The following is a 14,190-nucleotide window of genomic DNA, read 5'->3' as shown; positions in this document are numbered from 1 at the left end:
AGCTTTTAGATATACAGTGTGCATTTTAGGGTCCAGCCTGTCATACTGGATAACAATCTCAGCCCAGCCCAGCAATGAGGTCAGGGCAGCCTCAGGCGTGAGTCTTGAGCTTGGCCACCCATTTGTATGCCCCAGCACTAACGGGGCCGCCTTGTCATTAGTGTAGAGGGCTGTACTAAGGCGCTCAGCCAGAGCCTGGCACGCAGTAGGCGAGTGTTAGCCACCATAAGAGCAACAACTGCCAGCCGTGCCCACTCACTGTGCCCGGTCCACACCCCACCCCATCACATGTCCTGGTATTCTCACCACCTCCTGCCCTGTCCAGCCCCAGAGCCGGTGCCCCAGCCCGGCACGCACACCCCCAGCTTCAGCCTCCAGCTTGGCTGCCTGTGGACCAAAGGGGAGCCACCAGCCTGTGGCAGGGCTGGCCCCCGGCTGGAGGCTGACCGGACTCACCAACGACCTTGGCCACATTCGTGGCCTTGAGCCCCATTAGGTCGGGCAGCTGGTCGATGATGACGTCCCTGCTGGCCTTGACCTTGTGCACACGCTCGATGCTACGCCGCTGCCAGTCGGTCCAGTAGATGAAGTCCCCCAGCAGCGTGAATCCGAAAATGTGCGGGAGCTTGTCCTCCAGGAGGGTCCGCCGCTTGGTCCCATCGACATTGATCACCTGCAGGATGGCAGACACGGGGCTGAGCCAGCCTCGGGCCTGAGCGGCCTGGAACGGGACGGGCCCCAGCAGCATCTGGCCAGGCAAGGCACCATGGCTCACTGAGGCAGCTGGATGAATGACGTCTTCAGTGATGGTGCCATTCAGGGGCTCTTCCCTACTGCCTCCCTGACCTGGGTGTGCATGCTGTGCTGAGAGGGGCAGGCAAGGCAAACAGGTATCCTCTGCCTCGCCATCGCTGATTGACTGGCCGTGGCTGCCTGGAGTTCCAAGGTGTAGGTTCTCCAACCGGGTATAGGCTCATTGATTAGCAATGTCTGCCCAGACGCAGCATGAGGAGGCACAGATCACCACCCCCGACACAGAGCCCAGTTTCAAAAGGCTGGACCAGGAACGCACTAACCCAGACAAGGCCTCCCACTTGCCTGTGGACTAATTTCTTGCTCGGTCAGGACCAGGTGAACTCTGAGGACACGTTTGCTTCTAAGTCTGAGCTCAGAGCTCTAAGACGATATCCAACCCCAGACACACTTGTTGTTGAGTCGCTAAGTCCTACCCAACTCTTTTGTGACCCCATGGACTATAGCCCACCAGGCTCCTCTGTCCACAGGATTTCCCGGGCACAACACTAGGGAGGGTTGCCATTTCCTACTCCATGGGATCTTCCCAACCCTGGGATCAAACCTGCATCTCCTGCATTGGCAGGTGGCTTCTTTACTGCTGAGCCACCAGGGAAGCCCTCCCAGCTACACGCTGGTGGCCGTTGACTCTGAGATGTAAAAGCTAAATCTTCTTAAGAGTCAGTGTTGATTAAAAGCATCAACCACAAAAGCCACAGATGAGAAAAGCACTGTCAAACATAAGAATGCCTTAACCAACCGAAACACACAGACAAACAGGGTAAGATGTGCTTGTGATGACAGATGATCAGTAGAAGCCGATGTGCAAAGGAAGACGATAAAAACGCAACATCCGAACTTTGGGCTCTCAGGCCAGGATCAAAGAGACACGATGAATTAAAGGCAAGTCTCAACAGGCCTCGTGCAGCCAGATTATATTTCCAGCTCATCAGAGAGGACCCAAGCCTTCTGTTGTGCAGGTGGCACACACGTAAGACAGATTGGGTATGTGCTGGACAGAAAAGACTTTGGTCCTCTGTTGTTAGGCAGCACAGGACAGAACTCAAAACTGCCGGGTCAAACGGTGGGGGGCGGGACAGGCAGCTCTGGACCCTGCAGTCGGGGACCCCACCCCGGCTCTGTCCACGGCCGACTCCCTGCACCCCATGGACCTCAGTCTGTCCACCCGCAGTTAAGGGGGGCAGCTAAGTTACCCTGGGAACTTAACCAAACAACTGTGGCTGGGCCCCATCAGGGGCAATTACATCAGAACTGGAAGGCCGGGTACGGGCCCGCAAGGGGCGCAATGAGCCGTCCAGTTGAGGGACCATCTCCTATGTCATGAGCTGGCTTGCAGACCCCGGGCAGCAGGATTTCTGGGTAGAGCTCTGGGCTCTACTCCTGGCCCGCGGGTGAGCCCCAGGGGTCGGGCGACGGATGCAGGAGCACTCCAAGCTGGTCCAGGGTGCTGGTTCTGGTTGTGGCCCCACAACATGAAGGCACATAAAGATGGTGAACACATGCTTTACACAGCGCTTGGACCTGGGAAGGGGTCTCGCCTGAGGAAGTGCACAGCAAGAGGAAGAGCGTCTCCAAGAACACTCGGCCCGTCTCACACTCACAAACACACAGGCAACACGCCTGCTCCTTCTCTGACACTGAATACCCAGGGTTAGGCAGGGGCTGCGGATACAGATCAGTACAAGAAAAACAATCCATGTCTTGAAACTAAAGACTCTGCCTGCTATACACCGAAGGGCCAGCAGTATCTCTTTAGAGACCTTTCTCGTCCTTCTCTAGGTCCACATTTTCTTCATTTCTTTTAATAACTCCATTCCAGACATAAGTAAGCGCACGTTCTACTGAGTGATGTAAGGAAGCACATTTTCCCAGCTTAGGAATAATGAATGTGAGCCCCCAGAAGACCCAGGATGATTGAGGGGGGCGGACGCTGCTCAGAAGCACCTCCCTGTTTCTGCCTGTCCCCCCGCCCCATCCCGCCGTCTAGTTTTCCAGAACAAAGTGGGGGAGGCTGTGAGCTCCTCCCCGGGACCAGGCTGGTGGCTCCCATCACAAGCACAGACCCGTGGGCTCTGGGCTGGCAGGGTACCTCTCTGCCTCGGAAGCCCTCCCCGCTTCCTCTTTGGAAGCAGGGTCTCAATTACAGACCCCATGAAACACCCAGCAAGCCCTCCAACTTGGAAGAACATCAAGACTCTAACACTCAAGAAAATAAATGATCCCACGGCAGCCTTTTTCACAGCAGCTTTCAGCACACCTTGACCAAACCCAACAGATCTGTTAAAGTAACTCTGCTGGGCCAGGCCTTTCCCAAATCCTGGAGCAGACGAGCGCGGCCTGTCTACAGGGAGACACATGTCAGCCCCCCAGGCTCCCTCGGGGCCCAACTCAGGGACCCCCACCTTCCCTGGACCCCCTAACGGAGGGCGAGGAGACAGACATGGGAACCCATCCATCAGCCTCCGGGGTGGGCAACGCATCAGAACAGAATCCAGAAAGAACAAATCCGAACCTAGGAGATCGACAACATGGGGGCCAGAAGAGAGCATGGGAGGCGGATCGTCCAGGAGAGGGGCTAGCAAGCAGTTTCTGAAAAGGAGCGTAAATATTTTCAGCTTTGAGGCCATAAGGTTATTGTCACAGAAAAACAGCCATGGAAGGAGCCTAAAATAAGTGTGAGTGTGTCCCAATATCTCAGATATGCAGATGACACCACCCTTATGGCAGAAAGCGAAGAACTAAAGAGCCTCTTGTTGAAACTGAAAGAGGAGAGTGAAAAAGTTGGCTTAAAACTCAACATTCAGAAAACTAAGATCATGGCATCTGGTCCCCTCACTTCACAGCAAATAGAAGGGAAGACAATGGAAACAGTGAGAGACTTTATTTTGGGGGGCTCCAAAATCACTGCACATGGTGACTGCAGCCATGAAATTAAAAGACGCTTACTTCTTGGAAGGAAAGTTATGACCAACCTAGACAGTGTATTAAAACGCAGAGACAACCTGTGGCGGATTCATGTTGATGTATGGCAAAACCAATACCATATTGCAAAGTAATTAGCCTCCAATTAAAATAAATAAATTTATATTAAAAAAAAAAAGCAAAGACATTACTTTGCTAACAAAGGTCCGTCTAGTCAAAGCTTTGGTTTTTCTAGTAGTCATGTACAGATGTGAGAGTTGGACTATGAAGACAGCTGAGTGCCAAAGAACTCATGCTTTTGAACTGTGGTGTTGGAGAAGACTCTTGAGAGTCCCTTGGACTGCAAGGAGATCCAACTGGTCCATCCTAAGGGAAATCAGTCCTGAATATTCATTGGAAGGACTGATGATGAAGCTGAAGCTCCAATACTTTGGCCACCTGATGCGAAGAACCGAATCACTGGAAAAAACTCTGATGCTGGGAAAGATTGAAGGCAGGAGGAGAAGGGGACGACAGAGGATAAGATGGTTGGATGGCATCACCAACTCAATGGACATGAGTTTGAATAATCTCCAGGACAGGGAAGCCTGGAGTGCTGCAGTCCATGGGGTCGCAAAGAGTCAGACATGACTGAGCAGCTGAACAGAATGGAATATGTCCCAATAACACTTCATTCGTGCAAAAAACAAAAAAATTGGGATTTCATATAAATTTCACATGCCATGAGATAGTACTCTTTTGATTGTTTTCATTTAAAAGTGTAAGAAATTCCTTGACGGTCCAGTGGTTAGGACTCGGAACTTTCACTGCTGGGCCCAGGTTCAATCCCTGGTTGAGGAACTAAGATCCCATGAGCCACGCAGGTCAGCAAAAAGGTAAGTGTAGAAACCCCCAAACATTTGATAGTGGCACACATCAGGCAGTCTGGCCTCCGGTCCACAGTTTTCAACCCCTGCTCGAGAAGTTCCCCTGCCCTTGATTTTCAGGAAAGGAAACTAGATGCCTCCAGGAAGTTATGTCCAAATGGCCAAGCCAGATGTGGAAGGGGCCCGCGTGCAGTGTGCTCTCTCTGACCTCTAGGCCTCCGGCCTCCTATGCTCAGCTGACCTCACACTCCACACCCAGGTCTGGGGTAGGGGAAGTGGGGGTGGCAGGAAGAACACACCCATCCCCCGACCAGCTCATTGGACAACCTGCAGAACAGCTGTGCGAAGGGAGGAAGGGAGGGCAGACCCCAGAGAAGCCCACCCTCAGCCGTGTCAAGGGGCAGGACCCACTGCTGCGGGGTCGGCATGCTGCCACCGCTGCTGTTGCTAGGTCGCTTCAGTCGTGTCCGACTCTGTGTGACCCCAAGATGGCAGCCCACCAGGCTCCCCCGTCCCTGGGATTCTCCAGGCAAGAACGCTGGAGTGGGTTGCCATTTCCTTCTCCAATGCATGAAAGTGAAAAGTGAAAGGGAAGTCGCTCAGTCATGTCCGACTCCCAGCGACCCCATGGACTGCAGCCCACCAGGCTCCTCCGTCCCTGGGATTTTCCAGGCAAGAGTACTGGAGTGGGGTGCCATTGCCTTCTCTAGCGGGGTCTGCATGGCCACCCACAAACCAGAGGACCTCAAAAAGTCGCCTGAACTGCACTTTCCTTACACTGAATGCCGTTTCCAGCACTCAGCCATGCAAGGGGGTGTGATTCCCAGGACCAATACTTTGAAAGCATGACTCTTCAAGGAAAAAGAGGGACTTTCCTGGTGGTCCAGTGGGTGGGACTTCGCCATCCAATGTGGGGGATGTGGATTTGATGTCTGGTCAGGGAGCTGGGATCCCACATGCTTCAAGGCCAAAAAAATACCCAAAACATTTTTAAGAAAAAGGAAGCAGTGTTGTAACATATTTGATAAAGACTTTAGAAATAGCCCACATTAAAAAAAAAAAAAAAAAAAAAACAAGGAAAAAGACTTCTGCTCTCTGATGGAATAACTATACTCACATAAAAGACCAAATTAAAACTGCCCTGGTTATTTGGATTCACGTAATTCAAAAGCTCTGACACACATACCCACACACACCTGAAGAGCTTGTGGCCCCGTTGCTCAGGGGCCCTGCACCCTTCTTCCCCAGGGTTCGTGGACCTGGACACACAGCCCATCCATCACTCCTCCAATGAGGGTTTATTCCATGTGTGCTGGAAGTCACCTCCACCAACTCAGGAAATGTCAGGAGCAGGGGGACAGATGTATTTTCATCTTAGTCTGTGATTCCTCCTTGGCCCGCCTGCCCCCCTGGGGGGGCAATCCCCACCGGGTACTTCCCACGAGCACCCACCCTGACGGCAGACAACCAGCAGCAGATGTCAGCTGCAAGGACACCAGCTCCCAGGGCCCTGGCTGAGGAAGACATCGGGTGGGGGTAGGGGAGTTGCAAGGAGTCCGGTGACCCCTAGGGCCTCCAGCAAGTACCAGGTAACCCACACACAGGCGACACTTCCTGCCTCAAAGATGGGCCAAACAGGTCTACAGGGTCGGCCCATGAGACTTCTGCTTCTCGCACCCGGGCGTCAGAGCAACCCTGGGGAGAAGTGAGACTGGAAGGGTTATCCATTCAGTCGTGTCCAGCTCTTTGTGACTCCGTGGACTGGAGCCCGACAGGCTCCTCTGACCACGGCATTCTCCAGGCACTGGAGCGTGTAGCCATTCCCTTCTCCAGGGGATCTTCCAGACTCAGGGATCGAACCCCAGTCTCCTGCAAGGCGGGCAGATTCTTTACAGTCTTAGCCACCAGGGAGGCCCCTAGGGAGGAAGCTTTAGAAGATACCGCAGGCCACAGAGGGCAAGACTGGACCTTGCTCTTATTCAGGAATGGCTGAAACTGCCACCCAGGGACCTTGCCCGATCATGGTGTGCGCACAGGGCTGTGTAAACACTTTGCCTATTTCAGGATTAATAAAGGGCGGGACTCCTGCCTCTCCTTCAATGGTCCCCAGCCTTTTTGGCACCAGAGACGGGTTTCGTGGAAGACAGTCCTTTGACAGGCCAGGGTCAGGGGATGGCTTCAGCACATCACATTTATTGAGCACTTTATTTCTATTCTTACCACACTTGTGACATATATAACGAAATCTGCAAGTCCCTTTGCCACAACAAGGCTGTGATCCATGAAGGGGTTATCTATTTCATTACACAGTCAAAAGCTCTGGCTGTTCCACATCATGTACGGATGTGAAAGTTGGACCATAAAGAAGTCTGAGTGCCCAAGAATCAATGCTTCCGGGAGAGAGAGCAGGAGCAGCTGGGCATGTGGCCTCGAGAACAAGCTCTGGATGGATGGATCCGCCGGGGGAGAACCCTCGCTAGGCTGTCATGGGCTTGGCGTCTACCAAGAAGCCAGTCAGAGAGAAAAGGAGGGAGATGCTGGGCCAAAGGGGCCGTCGATTTGAGACTAAATAGGGAGCCAGCAAGTCCCAGATACTTTTACCAATAAAGTTGAATCTCGTGGCGCAAGAGGGGCGCAAGAGAGGAGGGGCAGGTCGGAGGGGTAGGGGCTGGGAGCCTGGCTGGGAGCCTGGCTGGGAGCGGGAAGTGGATGAGAGGCCGGGGCCCCGGGTGTGGCCAGAGTAACAGGAAGGGCTGATCACCGGTGGCAGGAACTTCCACCCCCAAGGGCTCCAGACTCAGGACAAGGGTTAAGGAGGCGCCGCAGGGGAACTCCAGACCCAAGTCAGTAGGGCAGGAGGCATAGGGAGCTCTGGGGCTGCAGGGAGGCAAGTCCGCACCCACACGCACCCCAGACGGCTCCAACCTTGATTGACCAGCCCACCTCTGGTCCCCGAGGCTGGGGAGGGCGCCTCAGGGCTGTCTCCCTGGGCGAGCCGGCCCTGAGCCCATCCCCACCTGCACCCCACGCTGGGAGCCGCCCCACGCTAAGCCCCCTGAGGGGGTGCTGACCTGGGCTGGCCTGACCCTGCCGTCCAGGACGCTGTCACAGACAAGGCGACAGGAGGCCCACCTGCAAGGCTTCGCAGCCCCCTCCCCTGCCGTCCCCCCTCGACCCCTCGGTCAGGACCCTGTTCCACAAATCCATCCATGTGCCGCCACCACTGGCCAGCGGAGGCCAGAGGAATCCCCACCTCGTGGGCTCCAGGGCTTGGTTCTCCTCCCCGCTCGCCCCGGGGGACCCGCCGCAGCTGCCCCGTGAAGCAGGAGCTGGACCGCCGCCCGCTTCAAAGGGAAGCCAGCTGACTCCACGTGGGGCTCCTTTCTGCCGGTGCCCTGGCTCAGAACCCGGAGCCAGGCCATGAGCATGACCATGCTGAAGAGACTCCCCTCTCCCCTCCAAGGCAACGCGGCCAGACAGGCCGGAGAAGACACTCGGCACCTTAACCTCTGGCGGGGGCATAACCTCTTGGAGACGGAACCACTGCCAGAAGCTGCCCCGTCACCGGGCTGACCCGGAGGGGCCTCCTCTGACGGTCCCCCGCCCACCTGGAGTCCAACGATGCCATCAGGAAAGGAGACACGGCCCCTCACCTGAGGCTGTTCTCCCGAAGCCCCGACTCCACAGGACCCTAGGAGGGGTGTCCACACCTGGGCTGACAGCCTGACCCCCAAGGTTCACGAAATTTGTCCTTTGAGGGGCACACCAGAGAAGCCGGTGGCTCAGGGGTAAAGAATCCACCTGCGATGCAGGAGACAATGCAAGAGATGCAGGTTCGATTCCTGGGTCGGGAAGATCCCCTGGAGGAGGGAATGGCAACCCACTCCAGTGTTCTTGCCTGGAGAATCCCATGGACAGAGGCGCCTGGCGGGCTACAGTCCATGGGCTGCAAAGAGTCGGACACGACTGAAGTGACTTGGCATAAAGACGGAGGAGCATCTGCTGGGCACATCTACCCAGACGTGCAGCAGAGCTGGCACTCACTGGGTGCCCAGAGGCAAACCCTGAGACCCAAGGAGGGACAGCCCATGGCAGGAAGACATGAGCCAGTCCTCCAGGAACGCTCAGGCCACCTCCAGAAAACTCACCCTGCAGCCCTTCACCACTGAGAAACACGCCAGAAGGGTCTGCCCTGTGCTCCAGGCAGGACCCAAGAAGGTGGAAAGCCCCAGGGCCAGGGACCGACGGCCCGTGCCCCCACCTCCACAGAACAGCGGGGGACCCGCAGTGGGGACGCTTACCTCGATTTTGTCCGTCTTGGCGTCTCCCCAGTAGAGCTTGCCCTCCTGCAGGTCGAGCGCCAGGCCGTTGGGCCAGCCCAGGGAGGTATTGACCAGAATGTGCCGCTCCTGCCCGTCCAGGTTGGCGCACTCGATTTTTGGGTTTTCCCCCCAGTCTGTCCAGTACATGAGGCTGGAGAAGAAGCACACGTCCATGAGGCTGCCTGTCCGTCATGTCCCGGGTCCACCCCTGGGACTGAGAACGGTGCCCACCCTCATCACGCCTGAGCCCGTGGGCAGCACCAGGAGCTCCGCGGGGAACAGCAGGGGCTTAACCAGCTGGGGCTCTGGGACTGCAGCCAGCAGACACCCGGCTGAGGGTCCCGGGACTGCAGGGAATGCGCACCCAGAGGGAGAGAGGGAGGCAGAGCGGAACCTCCTTCAAGGAGCTCAAGGGCCCTGCGTGCCAAGCTCAGCAGCCCACAGGCTGTCTGTTGGCCCGAGAAACAACGTGAGACGCGTGTGTGTCTGTGTGTGTGTCTGTGTGTCTGCGTGCACACTTCAGTCCAGGGAAGCATCCAGAACTGTGTCCTGAGCAAACCCAGCACAGAAGAACCCGACCCCATCCCACAGGGGAGGACAGGGCCCTCGAGTGAGGCCGGCAGAGCACTGACCTGACAGCTTCCGTCAGGGCAGGCAGGGAGCAGGTCCCCATCTCCCCAGCCCAGAGCCCGGCTCCCAGCACTGGTGACGAGCTCCTGCCTCCTTGCCCCGCAGACCCAGGGGACTGGCCTCTCACACCCACCTGCCCTCCCTGAGGGATGGTCTTGCTCCCCGGCAGACGATATGGAGCTGCGTCTGTCTGCCGGACCACCCCACCCCGGGCTCCACGGTGCTCGAGGCTCAAGGCCCGGGCCTGTCCAGCCACAGCCCTGTGACCCACCCCGAGGACCACGCCCCTGGGCTTCTAGAGACAGAGGCAGCTCCACACGGAGCAGGGCTGAGAGCGCAGGCTCCCTGGGAAGATGGGCTGCAAGCCTGCCAGCCACCAGGCCTCCTGCAGGGTCAGGTCACTTGGAGCCTCAGCCCCAGGGGAAAAAGGAAGAGCACCCAGAGACCCCTGGGTGCTCTGGTTACCATGCTTACGGCCCGCGCAGCTCAGTTACCACCCCCCCAGCAATCACCCCGGGGCTGTCTCCCAGCGCCGCCCTCCCAGCTCCTCCAGGCCGTGCCCAGGACTCGGGCCCACTGAGGGGGGCCCATCCCACACCGAGGGCCGGGGGCTTCCCTGCAGCCCCAACCCCAGCCCTCAAGAGCTCTCAGGGCTCCCCGCCCCCCACTTAGGGTCTGCCAGTTTCACGTTCTTGGTCATGAAGCTGCAGGAAGGTGCTCAGCTGCTACCCTCTGAACTGCTGAGGGTAGGGGCAACTGGGCAACAACTCTGAGACACCGCCCCGCCCCAGCAGTTCAGAGGGGTGCTCAGCTGCTACCCTCTGAACTGCTGGGGCGGGGCGGTGTCTCAGAAAGGCTCCTACCCTGATGGACAAGATTCACAGAATCCTACGAGGGAAAGTTGGAACCAGACTGCCAGATCCAAGTCCCGCCTCCCAGCTGTGTGACCTTGGGCAAGTCACTTAACCTCTCTGGGCTTCAGCATCTTCCAACGGACCTACCCCGGCAGGTGAGGGCAAGAGGGAAAGGTGCCTGCAGCATGGAACGTGCGCAGAAGAGACTCGGCACATGTGGAGTAAGGGCTGCGGCGGCCGTCACTCTCGCCATCACTGCTGGCCCAGAAATTTCACGGTGGACAGCGCTATTCCGCAGGTGAGGAGACTGAAGCCCAGGGTGGGAAATGCCTTACCCAAGGTCTCTAGGGTTTTCTATAAACCTAACCGAGCTCTGTGTTGGAGCTTCTCAGTCTGGTTCCCAGATCAGCCCATCACCTGGGAGCTCATTAGAAAGGCAAGCTCTCCTAAACCAGACATCTGCTTCTTCCTGAAGGGGAGAAAGCTCCGGGACCCCCAGCCCCCCTCGGCCCAGCTCCCAGCCTTACCCCATCACGGGGTGCAGCACGATGGCGCGGGGCTCGTCCAGGTCCTCGGACACCAGGATCTTGCGGGAGGTGCCGTTGAGGCGCGTCACCTCGATGCGGTCGGTGCCGGTGTCAGTCCAATAGAGGTTGCGGGCCACCCAGTCGACCGCGATGCCGTCAGGGTCGTTGATCTCGGTGTTGACCAGCGTCTGCGCCCCCGACCCGTCCAGGTATGCCCTGCGGATGGCCCGCACCTCGTCGTCCGTCCAGTAGACGTAGCCCTCCAGCGGGTCGTAGTCGATGGCGATGGCGTGCCGGATGTCGTCCACCTGCAGCACAATGTCCGTGAAGTCCGGCGTGTCCAGCGAGATCCTCCGCAGGTCCGTCCGCCGGGCCAGCAGCAGCACCTCCTCTGCCCCTGTGACCAACACACACGAGCAGCGGGGTCAGAGGTGGGCGGCTCAGCGGGCCTGCAGGGAGGGGGAGGGGGTGGGGGTGGGGGTTGCGGCAGGGGAGGGGCTCAGCCAGGTCCCCGGGGCTTCCTTCCCGGGGCAGGTAAGGTTAGGGAATATTCACAGGATCTTCCTACATGATCCCTAGTTCATCTGGGACCATTTCTATCACCGTCTTACAGACAAGACAACAGAGGCACAGAAAGGTTAAGCAGCCAGTCGAAAGCCACACAGCCATCTGACTTCAGCTGCTGTGAGAGCTGCTTCATGCTCAGCCCGCCTTCTCCCCTGCAAGCCCCTCTCCTGGCCACAAACAGCCCCAGTTACCAGTCCTGCCCAGGCTCTGGGCTCCAGGCCCTGCTTGCTCACCATACTCCTCAAAGCTCCCACTGGACTCACATGCCACCTCTTCCCAGAAGCCCACCCTGCCTCCCTATACCCACCCAGCAAGGCGGCTTCAAGTCCTGTGCCCACGCACATCATCACGAGTCCATCCTTCCCAGGTGGCCATCTCACCAACACGGGTAAGCGCCTGGGCGGCAGGCGCCCCTCCTTCCCCTCTGTCACCCCGGCCGTATTGTGCTTTGCTATGTTATTGATTTGCTGTGATTTCCAATCGGCTTGTTTATGACTTAAGTGACGCTGTTGTGATCTAAAGGTGAATCTGTTTACATGGAGGAAGCCCAGCCAGGGTGACGTCATCGATACCTTTCATGGCTGATAAGTTCAGCTGGTGACGGACTCCAGGCTCTGCTGGGAGGCTTCTTGATAGGGACAATGACTCAAAGAACATTTAGACTCTAAACACTGAAAGTCTGTGAGTGCTGGGCAAGGAGACTCTTGGCTGACCTACACGGCTCTCCAAAGATCTTGAGAACTCCAGCCACGGCCAGGCCACTCCCGGTCAGCAGTGCTGTGAAAGCGTGAGGCCATCTCAGGAAGGGAGCAAACACTGTTCCTGCCCTGAAAAGGCCCCTCCACAGACAGTGGGAGAGCCACGTAAGGGCCCCTGAGTGATGCCCTTGACAGCAGCCCACCTTGCCCACCCAACAGGCGCTGTCACCCACTAGCAAGGGACCTGAGCCAGCAGCCGACATGCAACTTTTAACTGGATGGACTGACTCTACAGAGAACCAACTCGTTGAAAGGCGCACTTTAACTGCTCTTGCCTCCCCTTTGCCTGGAACAATAATGTAACTGGTTTTGAGTACATGGATGTGAGAGCTGGACCATAAAGAAGGCTGAACACCGAAGAATGGATGCTTTCGAACTGTGGTGCTGGGGAAGATTCTTGAGCATCCCTTGGACTGCAAGGACAACAAAGCAGTCAATCCTAAAGGAAACCAACCCTGAACATTCACTGCAAGGACTGAGCTGAAGCTGAAGCTCCAATACTTTGGCCACCTGATGGGAAAAGTTGAACATTCACGGCAAGGACTGAGCTGAAGCTGAAGCTCCAATACTTTGGCCACCTGATGGGAAAAGTAGACTCATTGGAAAAGACCCTGATGCTGGAAAAGATTGAAGGCAAAATGAGATGGGGCAGCAGAAGATGAAATGGCTGGATGGCATCACCAACCGAACTCCAAGAGACACTGAAGGACAGGGGAGCCTGGAGTGCTGCAGTCCATAGGGTCACAAAGAGTCAGCCACGACTTAGTGACGAAACAACAACGTTATTTCTTTACTGACTTATTAAGAGACAGTATTCCTTACAGTACTGGCTTGTGAACTATTAATAGCATAAATCATAGCTCCCCACGGTGAACCTGTGTTAGATAAGTCATTGGCAAAGACAGTCTCGGTCTCTGAGCAGAAGCTGCCCTGAACAAAACATGTCCTGGATCCTCCCAGGGAGTCATCAGAAGTTCCGGCCGAGGTAGCCTCGCATGCTACTACACAGAGCCTTATGTGTAGGGCTCCAGGGGTGCTGGCCAGCCCTGACCCGGACACCCCCAGAGGCTGCTGGGGCCAGGATGTGGCCCTCCCCCACCACCACCTGTTCACCCACTCTGGCCCTTTCTGGTCTCGAGGATCCAGAAAAGCAAAAAGATTATGCTCAGAGGCCACCTCTGGCACTCCAGGGGCCTCCTGCCTGTTCTGACGAAAAGTCCAGAACGGGCAAGGACCCGCCTGAAGTCACAGCAGGGAGGGATGCGGACAGGGTGGGGACCACCCCGGCACCCCTCGTGCCGAGGCCCCCAGGACCGGGGTCTGCACCAGACTGCGCCGTCTCCTCACGCCTGGTCCAGCCACAGGCCTCAAACAGCCGATCAGCTTCTTGCCTCAGGGTGGAGCCCTAAGAACCCGCTGTTTTGCGGAGTGATTCTGGGGTCACCCCACCGTGCGTTTCCAGTGAGGGCATGAACTTGATCCAAGGCCCGGTGTTCGTAACCCGATTCCCCCACTAGAGGGTGCTCACGGACAGCAATGGCTTCACGAACTGAGGGCTGGGGAAACTGAGGCAGATGGGGGAAAACGGGAGGTGCAGGGAGTGCTGGAGAAGGTGCCCAGGCACGCGGCTTCATTGGAAACCTCCCCCGAACTCAGATTTAGCTAGAGGTGCTGATGCAAGTTCTGGCTTGGGGTATGGTGGACAGAGAGGAGGGGAGCTCTGCTGCGCTCCATTCCCAAAATGTTCTAGTAACATCAGGGCTGCTTTTCAAGGGCCAGGTCACGGACTGCCTCCTCCTCCAGGAAGCCATTCCTGCCTCCCCTCCAAGTGGTCAGAGGGACCACACACAGGCACCACCCGGCCTACTGCCTCACAGGGATGCTGGCCTGTACCCCACTCTGCTCTCTGCAGCCCCCCAACACAAGGCCCT

The 14,190-nt window shown here is 57.0% G+C and overlaps 1 protein-coding gene across 4 annotated transcripts in view; it reads right to left on the bottom strand.

Moving 5' to 3' along the window:
- The window catches only part of LRP5 (LDL receptor related protein 5), a 125,822-nt gene that overhangs the window by 41,183 nt on the left and 70,449 nt on the right, over window positions 1–14,190 (bottom strand). For all 4 annotated transcript variants that reach the window (XM_061407236.1, XM_061407235.1, XM_061407234.1 and 1 more), the window contains exons 6-8: window positions 10,935–11,331; window positions 8,903–9,074; window positions 457–673 (exon numbers count right to left, since the gene is read on the bottom strand). In XM_061407236.1, coding sequence (XP_061263220.1) covers window positions 457–673; window positions 8,903–9,074; window positions 10,935–11,331 — 786 coding nt within the window. The remainder of the gene's footprint in view (window positions 1–456; window positions 674–8,902; window positions 9,075–10,934; window positions 11,332–14,190) is intronic.

Source organism: Bos javanicus, chromosome 29 (assembly GCF_032452875.1).
Source record: "Bos javanicus breed banteng chromosome 29, ARS-OSU_banteng_1.0, whole genome shotgun sequence".
Taxonomy (NCBI): Eukaryota; Metazoa; Chordata; class Mammalia; order Artiodactyla; family Bovidae; genus Bos; species Bos javanicus.
This window is presented reverse-complemented; position numbering and strand designations above follow the sequence as displayed.